The sequence below is a fragment of the Myotis yumanensis genome, unplaced genomic scaffold (assembly GCF_028538775.1).
Source record: "Myotis yumanensis isolate MYYU_CA2020_CCGP unplaced genomic scaffold, mMyoYum1.0.hap1 SCAF_1, whole genome shotgun sequence".
Lineage (NCBI taxonomy): Eukaryota > Metazoa > Chordata > Mammalia > Chiroptera > Vespertilionidae > Myotis > Myotis yumanensis.
The window spans coordinates 198,097,424-198,113,893 of record NW_027223752.1 but is presented as its reverse complement, the minus strand read 5'-3'; the positions used below and the strand labels follow the sequence as shown (position 1 = coordinate 198,113,893).

Here is a 16,470-nt window from a genome sequence, read left to right as displayed (position 1 = left end):
CTCTGTCCACAAGTGTTTTCTTCAGTCTGTAACTGATTCCTGAAGGTTCAGCATTAAGAAATACCTTTTTTTTTTTTTTACTTTCCCCCCTTTTTAGGAGGGAAGAGGGTTGGTTAAGTTTTATCCCATTTTTTGAAAGTAAAGCTCTAGAATAAACCATTGGAATAAAGTTATTAGCTGTTTCCCAACATGATATGCAATTAAGAGAAGATTTGAATGTAACAATAGAAGAGGAAAGGGTGAGTTCCTTGAACAGAAGTGTAGTTCAGTCCTAGAGAAATGTGACCTGGAAATGGAGGATGAGGGATGAGAAAGGTAGGAGGCTCTGCAGATAAAACTTAACCTGGTAGACACTTTTGCTTTAGCAGCTTCAGTAAATCGGACAGGTGTTGGATTACTTTGTCTTTTAGGCAAATGGCAGTGCAATAAATGCTGTTTACTTTTCAACATTAGCTAAAGTCTTGGTCCTGACACTGTTTCCATATGAATCAAGGGAATTCAAGGCAAACATACTGTTGTTCAAAACTAACTGGCATAGACATTGACTTATGCTCTCAGTATAAATTAGTTCTAGCAAATAGCACTATGAGGTGGGCTCCTAGAGTTTTAAAATTCAGTTTCACAAATACAGTGTGCCTGAAGCTGGAATACAAAAATGACTAGAATGTGCTTCTTGTTCTTAAGCAATTCATAGTCAATAAAATAGCACAAATTTAGTATTAGAGTGCTATGTGACTACAGAAGAGGAAGACATTAAGATTCATCTGTTGTACTTGCATTCTCACACCTAAGTGTTCATATAGTACCTAACACCTAGCATTTTCCATACCTCGAAGTCCAAGATGGTATATAAGCAAGCAGGAAGAATAGTCATTGAGAGCTTTCTGACTGAAGTAAGAGGTAATTTGCTTTCAGTAGTTCTTTCTATTTCTCTGTTAATATAGAGAATAAGTATTTGATTTGTATATGCCCACCTAGGATTTTATAATGATGTCTACTTTGTAAGTCTTAGGCATTTAAAAGTATAATTCTGCCTAAAAGATTGTCAGTTCTTGATTCCTGTATTTATCCCTATTATTTTTTCTCATCCAACCAATCAATGGCCCAGGTTCCTTATATCCCTAGTGTATAACTCCCCAAAAAGAATATATATAAAGAACCAGGTAAATAGAAAAACAAAAAACCCCACCATTTTTCCCCCTAGTCATTGAAACATAGGTTTTACTATACAGGTGATATTTTATACTCACTTTAGTTTGATTTGACCCAACAGTATACTCAAATGGATATTAACCTTTTTTTTTTTTTTTTTTTTCCATTTTAGCATGCCAAGAATCAAGCACTACAAAGTGATGAGGGTAGGAAAAAGCTACACTATTGAACTGGAAAAACCTGTAAGTAGCTATTTCCTTGTTGTTCATGAATTTTCTTCTGCTTCCTTCCACACTTACCTTATAGAACACAAAGAAAAGTGGAAAAGTAGACTCCATGGCTAGGAACAGTGCTGGAAAAAAACAGCCATGTCAAGGAGCCCTGAGGTGGCAGGGTGAGAAATGAGATGCAAGAGCAGGTGGATGAGGCAGAATAGAAGATAATCTGCTAAAAATTCTTTCCTTTTTTTTTTCCTGTAAATCTTTATCACTATAGTTGTTTCCGGGACAGAAATATATTTTATCAGTTGTTTTACATCCTCCAAATTAAGTATTTCAATGTGCTTATATTTTTAAATTTTATTTTTTCATTACAGTTGACATTCAATATTATTTTATATTAGTTTTAGGTGAACAGCATAGTGGTTAGATATTTATATACTTTACGAAGTGATACCCCTGATATGTCCAGTACCCACCTGGCACCATACACAGTTATTACAACATTGTTGACTATATTCCCTATGCTGTACTTTACATCCCCATGCCTATTTTATAACTACCAATTTGTACTTTTTAATAATTTTTTAAAAATTAGTGTTTTTGTTTTTTTAAATTGATTTCAGAGAGAGGAAGGGAGATACAGAAACATCAATGATGGGGAATAATAATTGCTTGGCCGTCTCCTGAACACCCCCTACTGGGGATCAATCCCACAACCCAGGCATGTGGCTTGACCCAGAATTGGACCTTGACTTTCTGATTCATGGGTTGATGCTCAACCACTGAGCCACACCTGCCAGGTCAATTTGTACTTTCTAATCCTTTCACCTTTTTCACCCAACCCCACAATCTACCTCCCCCTTCATCTAGCAACAATCAGTTTGTTCTCTGTATCTATGAGCCTGTTTCTATTTTGTTTGTTTCTTTATTTTGTTCTTTAGATTTCACATGTAAGTGAAATCATTATGTTGTCTTTCTGTCTGACTTATTTCACTTAGCATAATACCTTCTAGGTCCATCCATGCTCTCTCAAATGGTAAGATTTCTTTTTTATGATTGAGAAATATTGCATTGTATGTATGTACTACATCTTTATCCAATCATCTATTGATGGGCATTTGGGGTGCTTCCTTATCTTGATTATTTGAAATACTGCTGGAATGAACATAGGGATGCAAATATCTTTTTAAATTAGTTTTTGGATTTCTTCAGATAAAAACCCAAAAGTGAAATTGCTGGGTCATAAGGTAGTTCTATTTAATTTTTTGAGGAACTTTCATAGTGTGTTCCTATAATCAGTGACTGCACTCTGCATTCCCACCAACAGTGCATGAGGGTTCCCCCTTTTCCACATCCTCACCAACAGTTGTTGGTTTATTGATGATAGCCATTCTGACAGGTGTGAGGTGATTGATATCTTGTAGTTTTAATTGCACTTCTGTGATGATTACTGATATTGATCATCGTTTCATATGTCTATTGGCTATCTTTATGTCCTCTTGGGAGAAGTGTCTATTCAGGTCCTCTGTCCATTTTTAATTGGGTTTTTTTTTTTTTTGGTGGTGTTGTATGAGTTCTTTATAAATTTTGAATATTAACTCCTCATTGAATGTATTATTGGCAAATATTTTCTCCCAACAGGTAGGCCGTCTTTTTGTTTTGTTGATGGTTTCCTTTGTTCTGCAAAAACATTTTTGTTTGATGTAGTCTCATTTGTTTATTTATTTTTTGTTTGTTTCCCTTGCCCAAGGAAATATATAAAAATAAAATATATTACTAAGAGCAATGTCAGATAGTTTACTGCCTATGTTTTCTTCTAGGGGTTTTATGGTTTCAGGTCTTACATTTAACTCTCTAATCCATTTTGAGTTTATTTTTGCATATGGTATAAGAAGGTCATCTAGTTTCATTCATGTATCTGTCCATTTTCTCAACTCCATTTATTGAATAGGCTAGCTTTACCCCATTGGATATTCTTGCCTCCTTTCATTAATTCACCATATAGGCATGAGTGTATTTCTGGGCTTTCTTCAATGTGCTTATTTCTAATGGGAAAAAAAGCTGTGAATGCTTAGTCCTCTAATACCCACCATGCAGAATTTCAGAAATCTTCCTCTTAATAGCAATATAAGAGTAAAGAAAGGGTTTTGCCCTGGCTGGTAGGGCTCAGTTGGTTGGACGTCATCCAATGCACCAGAAGGTTACTGGTATGGTTCCTGATCTGGGCATATCACCAGGCTGCCAGCTTGATACCTGGTAGGGCGAGTACAGGAGGCAGCTGATTGATGTTTCCCTCTCAAATCAATATTTCTTTCTCTCTCTCTCTGTCTCCTTTCCTCTCTCTCAAAAAACCAATATAATTTTTTTAAAAAAGGGGTTTGTCTTTGTCTGTTACCCCTCTTCTACCCCAATAAACTTATCATGGGGCTAGTGATATCTATATATATAAAAGCCAAGCAACCAGAACAACTGGACCAGAACGACTGGAATGACTGGTCGCTATGACACGCACTGCGGCTGGCCAACTGGCCTGATGGGGGTGGGGTCGGCTGGCCAACCTCCCATGTCCCCTCCCCCTGGCCAGCCTGCCCTGATCGGGGTGACCAGGCCTCTAGTAATATCATAACCACTACATATTCTGTTAGGCAGAGCTAGTACTTTACATATGCCATTTAATTTATTCTTCATCACTACCTTGAGGTAATGCCTGCTGTACAGGTGGAAAAATGGGTATTTACTGGTACACTGGTCTCAATCAATGAGATTATAGTAACATGACCTATGGTTCAGGATGCTGAAAAAAAGGGAAGATAGGCATGTGATCTTAGCTGAGTTGATGGAAAGACTGGACCAGGAAAGTACTATCACTTAAATGGAACCTATGGTTCTTGAAGATATTGACAATATATTTTCTAAAATTGAGCTAGCTCTCCTGCCCCTCCATGCCCATTATGTTGATCAAACAGAGAAGGGTCAGTATGGTTGAATTTATGTTTTGACCATAACCCTTAGAGTGCAGTAGTGACCTTTGCCATAAGTAAGGCAGCTGCTGATTCATATACCCCACATAAACTGTTGCTATAAATGCTTCCCAGAGCTTCTCCATTTTTATGTCCATGCCTGATTGGGAGTTTTCAAAAATTCTAATGAAGGAAGCAGAGAACTATATTGCTGAAGGGTAACACAAATAGCCAAGTGAATGGAAGCAATGGTCAGGAAAAAGAATGTCTCTGCAAGTGGTGAATGGGGCACATTTATCTGTCAGCCCAAACAGTTCTCAGTATAAGGAAAGCTAATAGTCTGAATTATTCTTTCACCTTCCACACTCCCCAAACCCTACCCCTCAACCAGATTTGTCACTTTCTGAAAAATGTTTTTCCTCTTCAAGGTTACTAAGGATATTCAGCTTTAATCTGATTTTACTTGTACAAAAATACACATAATAGCAATGCATTTCAGTTATTCCTAGCCAAGCAAATTATCCTATTACAATGTTATTAAAATGCTAATTTCTGTTTGTTTCCAGCAGAAGAAACCAACTATAGTCAAATGAAGCAAAATTAAATGTACGAACATAGGATGACTGGAAGGCTAGAAAACCAGGGACTAGGAAGCAGTTACCTATAATAAACATTATCTGATTAGAGATCTACTCTCCTTCCTTGTTCCTCTACTCTAGTTCAAATTTCAGGAAGGGAGGATTTCTGACATAACTTGAGCCACACTCATGCAAAAACTGGGGAAGAGCAAAGAGTACCTAATGATTGTCCACCAAAATGTATCCAATAGGAAAGGGGTAATACTTCAACAGGAAATCAGCTATGATTATAAAGGAGAAATAAAATGCATGGGTAGGCAAAGCCATTCAAGTGAGGTATGGATATGATTTTCTGGAGGCCAGAGAATACACAGTTAATCTCCATTAAATTTTAGTTGAGCTTTCTCTTCCTCTATCTTTACACAGGAGACACTGAGCCTTCTCTCTCTCTTTATACAGGTAACACTTCCAAACCTTTTTAGCGTCATTGATTATTTCATGAAGGAGACTCGAGGAAATTTACGACCATTTATATATTCAACTGATGAAAACCTTGGTATGTTCTTCATTTAATCTCTATATTAAGGAAAGCAAAGCCAAAAAAAAAAAAAAAAAAACCAAACCAAACCCTGTATATGGTTTGTAATATCTACTAGGTAGGACTGTAGTTCTGCTTTTAAATTTACCCATTTAGAAATTGTTTTGTCACTGACCCTGTGAAAATAAGGGAGTACCACTATATCCTGGTGGATAGAGGTGGGCCCATTCTACAGAAAAACCCTGAGGCATGTGCTATAACTATTAACTTCACTGCATTATTCTACTTGACTTTATCAAATTCAGAGATAAGAAGAAAACCATGATATAGTCATGTAAACCAAAGAAGAAATTTAAAGATAGGGTCTGTCAACAGTATCAGATGCGCTAGGCACATTAAAATGGGTGAATGGGTGAGGATGAAAGAAAGACCGTGGGAATTGGCCATAGGGCTGTAGATGACCTGAGAGAGGTCTTATTCAACCATAAAGGGAGAAGTCAGAGTGCAAGATAACAAGGAGTGGGTGAATGGTAAGAAACTACAGATAAAGACTATAGATAGTAGCCAGAATTAACTACAGAATTTGTTAAACCAAGCATGGGACCCTATAAAAGTGTACAGTTCACATGACCATGAAACTGGCCGTTTGTACTTTTTTTTTGGCAGAGAAGGATAGGCTGGTTGTGAGTTTCTCTCCATCCTTTGAAACAATCCTTGATACATGGTCACTTGAGAAGCTGTAAGCAGGAGAGATAAAAATATTCCCAGCTTGTTTGGATTCAGTTATCAAAACAAGTCCCTGTTCCTACAGATTATGAGGGAAAACAACTTTGGCTACCTGTATCCGGGCATATCTGGAACATCTCCCTAATTAAAAGGGCAGCAAGTTTGCCCTGGCTGGGTGGCTCAGTTGGTTGGAGCGTCATTCCATACACCAAGAGGTTGCGGTTTTGATACCCATTTGGGGGCGCATATGGGAGGCAACTAATCAATGTTTCTCTCTCTCTTTCTCTCTCCCCCCTCCTTCTCTCTCTCTCAAATCAATAAAAACATATCCTTGAGTGAGGACTATATATATAGAAAAAGGGGGCCAGCAAGTTAAAAATGTTTTAAGTTTTAAAATATGGCTATAAATCTTGTGATGCCAAATAATTAAGAAAAAAACCTCAGTCTAAAGGAACTTTAGAAAATTATCCAGTACAGTGTTTTACTATTATAAGAATCACCTGCACTCAGTACAGAAACCAACTCTCAGATGTGATCATCCAGCTTGTTTGAAAATTTCTAATTATAGTCACCTCACTGATTTTTGAGGCAGCACAGTTCACTTTTGGTAAGCTCTCATATTAGAGAATTTTTCCTTAATATTGACTATGAGACATTCTTTCAACTTCTACATATTAACTCAATTTCTGGTTTTGAGACAACACAGGGTTTAGCCACATGTCCCTCTCCCCCCAGTCTGTCATCTATAAAGTATTGATTCCTTCAGCACTCTCACTCTCATCTTGCTCTTCTCTGTACATTAATATCTGAGCATTTCTCTTAAAGCATAAGCACAAGGGATGAACACATTGCTATAGATATGGCCAGCATAATACATTACCTGGGCTTTATGCAGGTAAATACTACCTAACAGAAACCTCTAGGAATGAGCTATTAATACTATTAATGCTTTCCCCCCTTTCTTTTCCAGAGACCGAAGGATTTCCTGTAACATCTCTAAAATAAATAGAAAAAATAGGATGGTGGGGAGGGGAATCCAATGTAATTGGCCTCCTTCATAAATTGTGAAGTTACCTAATGCTATGTAACAAACCACCCCCAAAACATGCTGTGCAACAAACCACCCCTAGGAAATGGTGGTTAAATCAACAAACCTTTTATTTGCTCAGGATTCTGTGCATCAGCAATTTGGACTGAACCAGGCTTTTCACCTGGTCTCTAAGCCTTGAGCTTAGGCTCTCACATGAGGTCTCAGAGCAATTAAAGGAGAGAAGGGTAGCTACATGTCCTTGGACTAGAAATCCTTAGTACTGAGAATAAAGTTCAGAAAGTCCTCATGGAAGTTGACAGGGTCTGCACTTTTAAGCAAAAAAAATGTTTAACAAAGCCAATTTTATCATCGGCTAATTGACATAAACAAGACTTAAGTTCCTACAGCACCGCATCAACATTGTAACAAAACGACAATGAACTAAACCACACCGAGGATCTGCCTTGTTGGAGCTTTTAATATAGAAGCTGTGAAGTGAATAAATAATTCCAAGTGTAATGTTTTATGTACAGGGACTATATTTCTTTCTTTTAAAAATCATTTAATTTACATACAACAATTGTTTTGGTGTATAGTCCTACCAGTTTTGACAACCACCACCACCACAATCTAGACACATAAAGTTCCATCACCTCAAAAATTGCCTTCATGTTGTTCCTTTGTAGTCAGCCCTTTCTCTTTAAAATTTACCAATTTTAAACTTAAAAACAAACAAACATTTTTACTAGAGGCCCGAAGCACAAAAATTTGTGCAAGAGTAGGTCTTCCTTCCCCTGGCTGTTGGCATTGGCTTCCCTCCAGCACCCGGGACCCGGGCTTCCCTCCTCTGGCTGCCTGCAGGCACCCGGGACCCGGGCTGGCTTCCCTTGGGCCCCGGATTCATCAGGAAGGACGTCCAGAATGATGTCTGGAAGACGTCGGGTCTAATTAGCATACTACCCTTTTATTATTATAGAAGAAGATGATTTCAGAGAAGGGATAGAGAAAGAGAAATATCAATGATGAAATAGAATCATTGATCTCCCCTCGCTGGCGATCCAGCAACTCAGGCATGTGCCCTGACTGGAAATTGAACCGTGACTTCCTGGTTCATAGGTTAGTGCTCAACAACTGCACCACACCAGTTGGGTGTACTCAGCCCTTTTTATTGTCAATCTCTGGCAACTACTGATGTCTTCCATTCCTATAGTTTAGCATTTTCCAGAATGTCATACAAATGGAATCACAGTATGGAATCTTTTGACACTGATTTCTTTCACTCATCATAATGTCTAGATCCACACAAGTATAGCATGTATACCTTCCTTTTTTTAAAGCTGAATAGTATTTCACTGTATGGAGTACCAGTTTTTTTTAATCTACCTACCAATTTAAATGTATTAGGGTTTCCAGTTTTCGGCAATTATTAATTAACCGATATAAATATTATTATGAAGATTTTTGTGTGAACATAAGTCTTCATTTCACCTGGATAAATCTCTAAGGATAGTGTGTGTATAACTTTATATAAAACTGCCAAACTCTTCTCACAAATGGTCCTTTTTGCATCTCTGCTATCCATATCTTGAGCATTCTAGTTGCATTCTCACCAGCACTTATTGTCATTAAAAAAAAAGAGAAAAGATTCTTGTAAGTATATAGTGGTCTCACTGTGGTTTTAATATGTATTTCCCTAATGATTATGTTAAGCATTTTTTCATGTTTTGTCAATCATATCCTGAATTTGGTAAAATATCTGTTTAAGTCTTTTTTTAAAAATAAATCTTTATTGTTCAGATTATTACAGTTGTTCCTCTTTCTTCCCCCCATAGCTCCCCTCCACCCAGTTCCCACCCCACCCTCTGCCCTTACCCCCCCACTGTCCTCATCCATAGGTGTACAATTTTTGTCCAGTCTCTTCCCACAACCCCCACAGCCCTTTCCCCCCCGAGAATTGTCAGTCCACTCCCTTTCTATGCCCCTGATTCTATTATATTTACCAGTTTATTCTGTTCATCAGATTTTTTATTCACTTGATTTTTAGATTCACTTGTTGATAGATATGTATTTGTTGTTCATAATTTTCATCTTTACCTTTTTCTTCTTCCTCTTCTTAAAGAATACCTTTCAGCATTTCATATAATACTGGTTTGGTGGTGATGAACTCCTTTAGCTTTTTCTTATCAGTGAAGCTCTTTATCTGACCTTCACTTCTGAATGATAGCTTTGCTGGGTAAAGTAATCTTAGTTGTAGGTTCTTGCTATTCATCACTTTGAATATTTGTTGCCACTCCCTTCTGGCCTGCATAGTTTCTGTTGAGAAATCAGCTGACAATCGTATGGGTACTCCCTTGTAGGTAACTGACTTTTTTTCTCTTCCTGCTTTTAAGATTTTCTCTTTGTCTTTTGCCCTTGGCATTTTAATTATGATGTGTCTTGGTGTGGTCCTCTTTGGATTCCTTTTGTTTGGGGTTCTCTGCACTTCCTGGACTTGGAAGTCTATTTCTTTCAACAGGTAGGGGAAGTTTTCTGCCATTATTTCTTCAAATAGGTTTTTTTTTTTTTTCAGATACAAGATGAACTTTTATTTATAATGAAGACATAAATCAATATAAATTAGATATGTACACCAACAAGTAACATGATATTCTTATTAACTGCCCAACATAGTCTTTTATTTAGGCGAATGCAGAGGAGCAAAGAGAGTGCACCCCCTGCAATACAAGTCCCTAGGGCAGCCAAGGGGGACCAAGAGCATAAACTTCTTTGTTCAGGAGATTAAATTTCTCAAATTTTGCACCCTTGCAGTGGCCACGCCTATCCTGGCCAATGACCAGTTCCCAGGTGTGACTGACAAGCAAGTACCTTCCCTATGTTACCCCGACTTTACTGGGCATGCTTCTGTCCTCTCCAATGGACCCCGGGGGAGTGTAACGTTGTAACTTCCTGGCAAAGCTGCCCAAATGACATGCTTATAATATTTGGCCTTCCTTTGCTTCTTTCCTGTTATTAGTAACTAGGTTAATTACAATAGTGTCTTTGGAAATTCCAGCATTAACTTCACTATTCTATGGAAGGAACAGACAGATTGATATATCCCGCCAAATCCAAACGAAATGTAATCCCAAATATCCTTTCCCTTAAGCTGAATGTCAGAAAGCCTGTGACTACCCAACCTCTCAATATTGTTTTTCACCAACTGCATATGAAGATAACATTTTAAAAGATTTTACAGAAGCACATGACCACACGAACATTTTATTAGATTTAGTAACTTCATGCTGAATATGCCCTGGTGTCTCCAGAGTTTTGCTTTTGGCTTCCAGGAGTATAATTTCGCTACAAATATTTTGTCAAGACAGAGCTGCAATACCAGTTCTGTGTGTAATTATTTAGCTCCAGTCTCTTATGAAATAATTATATATGTGTGCCTCTTATTCAGATTTACGTCCCGGCGTGAGCTCAATGTGCACTTAAAAAGTGGTTGTCCTAAGTCTCTTTCTGCAGTTTCCCACATTAGTTAATGCAGTAGATTAAGGAGATGATTTGAAGACTGTTTTCTATAGAACACGGGGGGTTTCTTAAAAGTGCCCCTGAGCCCCACAAAGAGCGAGAGTCAGAGAGAGTTGTCACGTCTTCTCCTCCCCAGAGCTTCTCCATGTTTACTTGTTCTTTTTCTTCTTCCTCTTCTTAAAGAATACCTTTCAGCATTTCATAGAATACTGGTTTGGTGGTGATGAACTCCTTTAGCTTTTTCTTATCAGTGAAGCTCTTTATCTGACCTTCACTTCTGAATGATAGCTTTGCTGGATAAAGTAATCTTGGTTGTAGGTTCTTGGCATTCATCACTTTGAATATTTCTTGCCACTTCCTTCTGGCCTGCAAAGTTTCTGTTGAGAAATCAGCTGACAGTCGTATGGGTACGTCCTTGTAGGTAACTGACTTTCTTTCTCTTGCTGCTGTTAAGATTCTCTCTTTGTCTTTTGCTCTTGGCATTTTAATTATGATGTGTCTTGGTGTGGTCCTCTTTGGATTCCTTTTGTTTGGGGTTCTCTGCATTTCCTGGACTTAGAAGTCTATTTCTTTCACCAGGTAGGGGAAGTTTTCTGTCATTATTTCTTCAAATAGGTTTTCAATATCTTGCTCTCTGTCTTCTTCTGGCACCCCTATAATTCGGATGTTGGTACGCTTGAAGTTGTCCCAGAGGCTTCTTACACTATCTTTGTATTTTTGGATTCTTTTTTCATTTTGCTTTTTTTTGTGCACAGTCTTATTGTAGTTAAGTCTTGATTGTTGTAGGTACCCCTGGGAGGAATTGACCTCCAGGCCAATTGTCTTTGAGAATCAGTTGTGTCTACACTGGGAGAACTTCTGTGCTGAACACACCCTTATGGGGCAAGACTTGCTTCAGTGGGGCTTTGGTGCTCACTAAGTCTGCCCCCTGAGTGTGTCCCTTATGGATTTGAGGAGTTATAATCTGGATGGTCTCAATCTGACCACTGGGTACACAGGGTCTTGGATCTCTGCCTGAGGCTACCCAGCAGGAGCTACGGAGAGATCTGGAGGTTCCTCTTCCTTGTTTGGGTTTTGGAGGTGCCCAGATGAGGCCCAGCTGTGAAGCAATGCAAGCTGCTGTGGGGCCTTGGGCCTTCTTTTGGATGTTCTGGGTCTTTCTGACCCAGCTGCAGTTTGTTAGGTAATTTTAGATCTCAAAGCCCATTCATATGCAAAAGCCTCTGGGCACAGCTTGGGTGGGGCGGGGTCTCAGGGAATCAACAGGGCGGAGCAAACAGCTATGGCTGAGTCTCAGTCCTGCCCTAAGAGGTCCCAGGTCTCAGTGTCCTGGTAATCGCTGCAAGCACCTCTGAGAGAAAGCTGCCCTCGAGTTCCGCCCACTGCCAGACAGTCCAGTTTCTCCCCGTTTGAGTCTGGGTCCCCAGAGACTCGCCCGGAACTGGAGTCAGGGCCGTAGGGAGCTGGTGCCCCCTCCCGATTGCAAAAGACACTGGCGTCCTCCGTTGCCAGCCCCTTTCAGCGTGTGCTCAAGCCTCCGTACCTCTGCACTTTACTTCTGCACCTCCTCTGAGTCTCAGCGTGCTTTTCTCTTTCCTTCTAGTTGTAGAATTTCCACTCAGCCAGCCTTCTTGTGGTTCTGGATGATGTCTGTTTTGTCTTTTAGTTGTATTTTTTAAAAAATATATTTTATTGATTTTTTTACAGAGAGGAAGGGAGAGGGATAGAGAGTTAGAAACATGGATGAGAGAGAAGCATCGATCAGCTGCCTCCTGCACACCCCCTACTGGGGATGTGCCCGAAACCAAGGTACATGCCCTTGGCTGGAATCGAACCTGGGACCCTTCAGTCCCCAGGCCGACGCTCTATCCAGTGAGCCAAACCAGCCAGGGCTAGTTGTATTTTCAAGTGGTTGTGCGAGGCAGCAATTTCCGGTGTTTACCTATGCTGCCATCTTGGTTTCTCTGTTTAAGTCTTTTGTCCATATTTTTATTGGGTTGTTTGATTGTGGCTGAGTTTTGATACTTCTGTGCATGTTCTAAAAACAGGTCCTTTGTCAAATATATAATTTGTGAATATTGTGTTTGTTTGTTTATTATTTTAATAAGTAAAAAAGAATAGAAGTTTTCAGTTTTGATGAAGTATAAATTATCAACTTTTCCTTACTTTTAGTGTTGTATCTGAGAACTCTCTGACTAACCAAAACCACAACGATTTTTTTGCTGTTTCCCCCCCCTGAGAAGTGTTATAGTCTTATGTGTTACATTTAGGTCTATGATTCACTTGCCATTAATTTTTGATTAAGGTATGAGGGATGCATCAAGGTTAATTTTATTGGCATTTAGGCATGTAATTGTTCAGCAACATTTGTTTTAAAAAATCACCCATTATTTATTAAATCACCTTTGCATCTTTGTAAAGAATCAACTGATCATATTTTTATGAATCGCTTTCCATTTATCTATGTTCCTACCCTTTTGCCAATATCATGCTATCTTGATTACTATATTTTTACAGTAATTCTTGGTATCAGGAGGTACAAGTCCAACTTTGTTCTTTTCAAAATTGTTTGGTCTAGTCTAGTTTCTTTGCTTTTCAGAATAAGTTTTAGAATGAACTTGTTACCTACAGAAGTCCTCCCGGGTTTTGATTTGGATTTTGTTAAATCTGTAGATCAGTTCAGGGAGAACTGACAGAAGGACGAGTTCTCTTGGGGTTTTAGGCGCTCATGCTGCCACAGCTAAAGTGCAGTGCCTGGACTAGGGGCCATCTTCAGAGCAGGAGTGGAAAAAATAGGAAATGGAAAGGGATGACAAAATGGGCTGTTCATGTAAAATTCCAATACTTCTAGAAATAGAACTGATTCAGTCTGTTTTGGGATCAGGCCAAATTACTCAACTTCCCTGCATTTCAGATTTTGAAATGACATGAATTGATGGAATTAGAGGAACACATGGAGAGAGACTCAAATAATTAGACTATCTTCTGTAGAATGACATACTTTTCTTTCAAAGCAGAAAGGTAATAGAAGGGTGAACTGGAACAGTAAATGCGAGTGGAAATAGGACTTTCTAAGAAAAATTACAAAAGGCCAAAACCTATCTTGACAAACAGTGCTGAAGTTTTAAGAAAACTGGGGAGCCCTAAATTGTTTCAGGAGTTTGAGCTCATAGCTGAGTGGGGTACAGTAGGAATGCTAGAGCCCTTGGCTTTAAGTTGCCTTGAACTGGGACATGGAAGTTATAAAGCCCTAAGGGTTAAAATTAGGAGGCTTGGAGAAAGTTAAGGTGTTTACAAAGAAATACTATTAAAAATAAATGAGATTTTGTTTCGTGTTAACACATGTCAGCATTCAGTGTTCTCTTGACATAAAAGGCAAGAGCAATGATAGAATCAGAATAAAGATATTACCTCAATGTATTTTTCCTAACTTCAGAAATTAAAAACCACTTAAAAATATGATAGGATAGGTAACTGATATTAAGCTAACCAGCAAGGAAAAAATGCTCCCTAGAGAAAAATTTATTAGGAACTAAGCTATAAGTCAAGGATAAAATACGAATTAAAAAAGCATCTAACTATTCAGTATTTAATTAACTAACATTTATTAAACACACCACACCAATGTTTCAAGTACAAGCAGGAAAATTAATTCATGCTGCAAATCAAGAACTGCCCTTTTCCTCGATATTGGATCTTTATTTAATCAAGATTTTCCACCCACAATTTCTAGGCCAAGAACCCATGATAGAAGGGCAAAGAGAGAAGTTGAAGAAACATCTACATATTGCATGAAATAAAATGGGGAAACCATTTTTATGAATCTTGATAAATGTAAAAGACAAATAACTGGGACTTTCCCAGAACTAACCAAAGACACAAATCTAGATTCAAAGAGCTGAAAAACACACACACACACAAACAAACCCCGAACAGGATTAATAAAAGAAATCTATATCCAGACACATAATAAATAAATTGCATAAAAGAAATACAGATGAAGAGATTTCTCTGAAGATCTAATATTTAGCCTGACAGCTGACTAAACAGCAACAGGGGGAGTCATAAGAGAGTAGAAAAATATCTCCAATGTGCTGAAAGATAATAAACATCAAATCAGAATTTTACATTTAGCAAAAATGTATTTGCAGAATGATGGCAAAATAAAGATTTTTCATACAAAAGAATCATAAGCAAGTATGCCACAGCAGTCTTTCACAAATTAAAACTCTGAAGGAAATATTCCCAATAGAAATGTATCCCAGATGACAAGCTTGAGTTACAAAACAGAATAAAGAGCAAAGAAAGTGATACTGTGTAGGTAAATATAAACATTGATTCTATAAACAAAATAATAAAGTCTTGTAGAATTAAAAGATAACAGAATTAAAATGCATAACAGAAATAGAATATATGACTATAGTATGCAAGTAGAAATTAGAGCATTATTCTAGTTATTACATCAGCATAATAAATAATCCCAAAACTTAGTTGCATAAACAATCCATGTTCATGGATTTTTGTGGGTCAGGTAATTGGAAGGGCACAGCAAATGTGAAAGTTTTGCTTACAGTCTACGGCCATACCACCCTGAATGTGCCCAATCTCGTCTGAAAGTTTTGCTTATTCATACTCCTGACACCTGCTGATGGTAGTAGGTTGGGGCTGTTCTCTCCATGTGGGCTAGTTTAGGCTACCTCACAGCATGATGTCTGGATTTCAAGGTTGAATTTTTAAAGAGGGAGTCAGCAAGCAAGAAAGGAAGAGCCAAGAGAAAGCCTCTATGACCTAACCTTGGAAATCATAGTGTTACATATGCTGCATTCTGTTACACTGAGTGGCCAGATTATTATGACCACCCCATCAGTACTTCATTGAGCCACCTTTTGCCTTCAATATTGTGGTGATTCTTCTTGGCATTGACTCCGCGAGATGTTGAAAGGTGATGTGAGGAATCTGACACCATGCCTGATGAATAGCACTGTCCAGTTCTGTGAGATTTGATGATTGTGGAACCAGCTGCCTGATGGCTCTTTTAACTTTGTCCCACAAATGCTCAATTGGATTGAGATCTGGTGATTATGGGGGCCACCTAAGGTAAAGTCTCCCTTATGTTCTTGAAAGCACTCCTGCACAATACAAGCACCGTGGCATGGCGCATTGTCTTGTTGGAAGAAGCCACCTCCATTGGAATACGCCATCAACATGATAGGATGAAGCTGATCAGCAATGATACTTAGGTATGTTGTGCTATTCAGACATTTATAATGATCAGGCCCTCTAGCAACTTCAGCGGGAAATTATAGCTAATTTGCCTACAAATGTCAGGTGGTCATAATAATCTGGCTACTCAGTGTATATTAGCTGAGGCAGTAAAAAAATTTTGTTTGGGTTCAAAGGAAGTTGAAATAGACTCTATCTCTTGATGGGGGTTGGGAGTGTGTGACAAGCCTCTAGATGAGCATGTGAGATTGGAAATATTGCTGTGGCCATTTTCAGAAACTATAATAATCTGCAAAAAGGTAAAGATAATGACTCACTTTAGTCTTAATCTGTATATGCATGTTGTAAAATAAGGTAATTATCAAAAGACAAAAGCTACTAAACTAGTAAAGAAAAAAAGGTGTACAGCTTAGGAAAAGGGAAACTATATCATTTATATTAAGAAAGAATTTAACCTAAGGAGTTGGTTAAATAGGTCTTGGTAGGACTGAAAATGTCAGCAAGGCACACAACACTCAAGGGCAGAGGG

At 38.3% G+C, this 16,470-nt stretch overlaps 1 protein-coding gene across 4 annotated transcripts in view; it reads left to right on the top strand.

Annotated features, from left to right (window-relative positions):
- The window catches only part of STAP1 (signal transducing adaptor family member 1), a 45,121-nt gene extending 30,608 nt beyond the window's left edge, over positions 1 to 14,513 (top strand). For 3 of the 4 annotated variants that reach the window (XM_070395705.1, XM_070395696.1, XM_070395685.1), the window contains 3 exons: positions 1,325 to 1,394; positions 5,371 to 5,467; positions 7,146 to 7,735. In XM_070395705.1, the coding sequence (XP_070251806.1) occupies positions 1,325 to 1,394; positions 5,371 to 5,467; positions 7,146 to 7,180 (202 nt within the window). In that variant the 3' untranslated portion in view covers positions 7,181 to 7,735. Of the gene's footprint in view, positions 1 to 1,324; positions 1,395 to 5,370; positions 5,468 to 7,145; positions 7,736 to 14,451 lie in introns of those variants that run through there. The other variant, XM_070395714.1, reaches the window with a different exon arrangement.
- Positions 14,514 to 16,470: the final 1,957 nt, after the last annotated feature.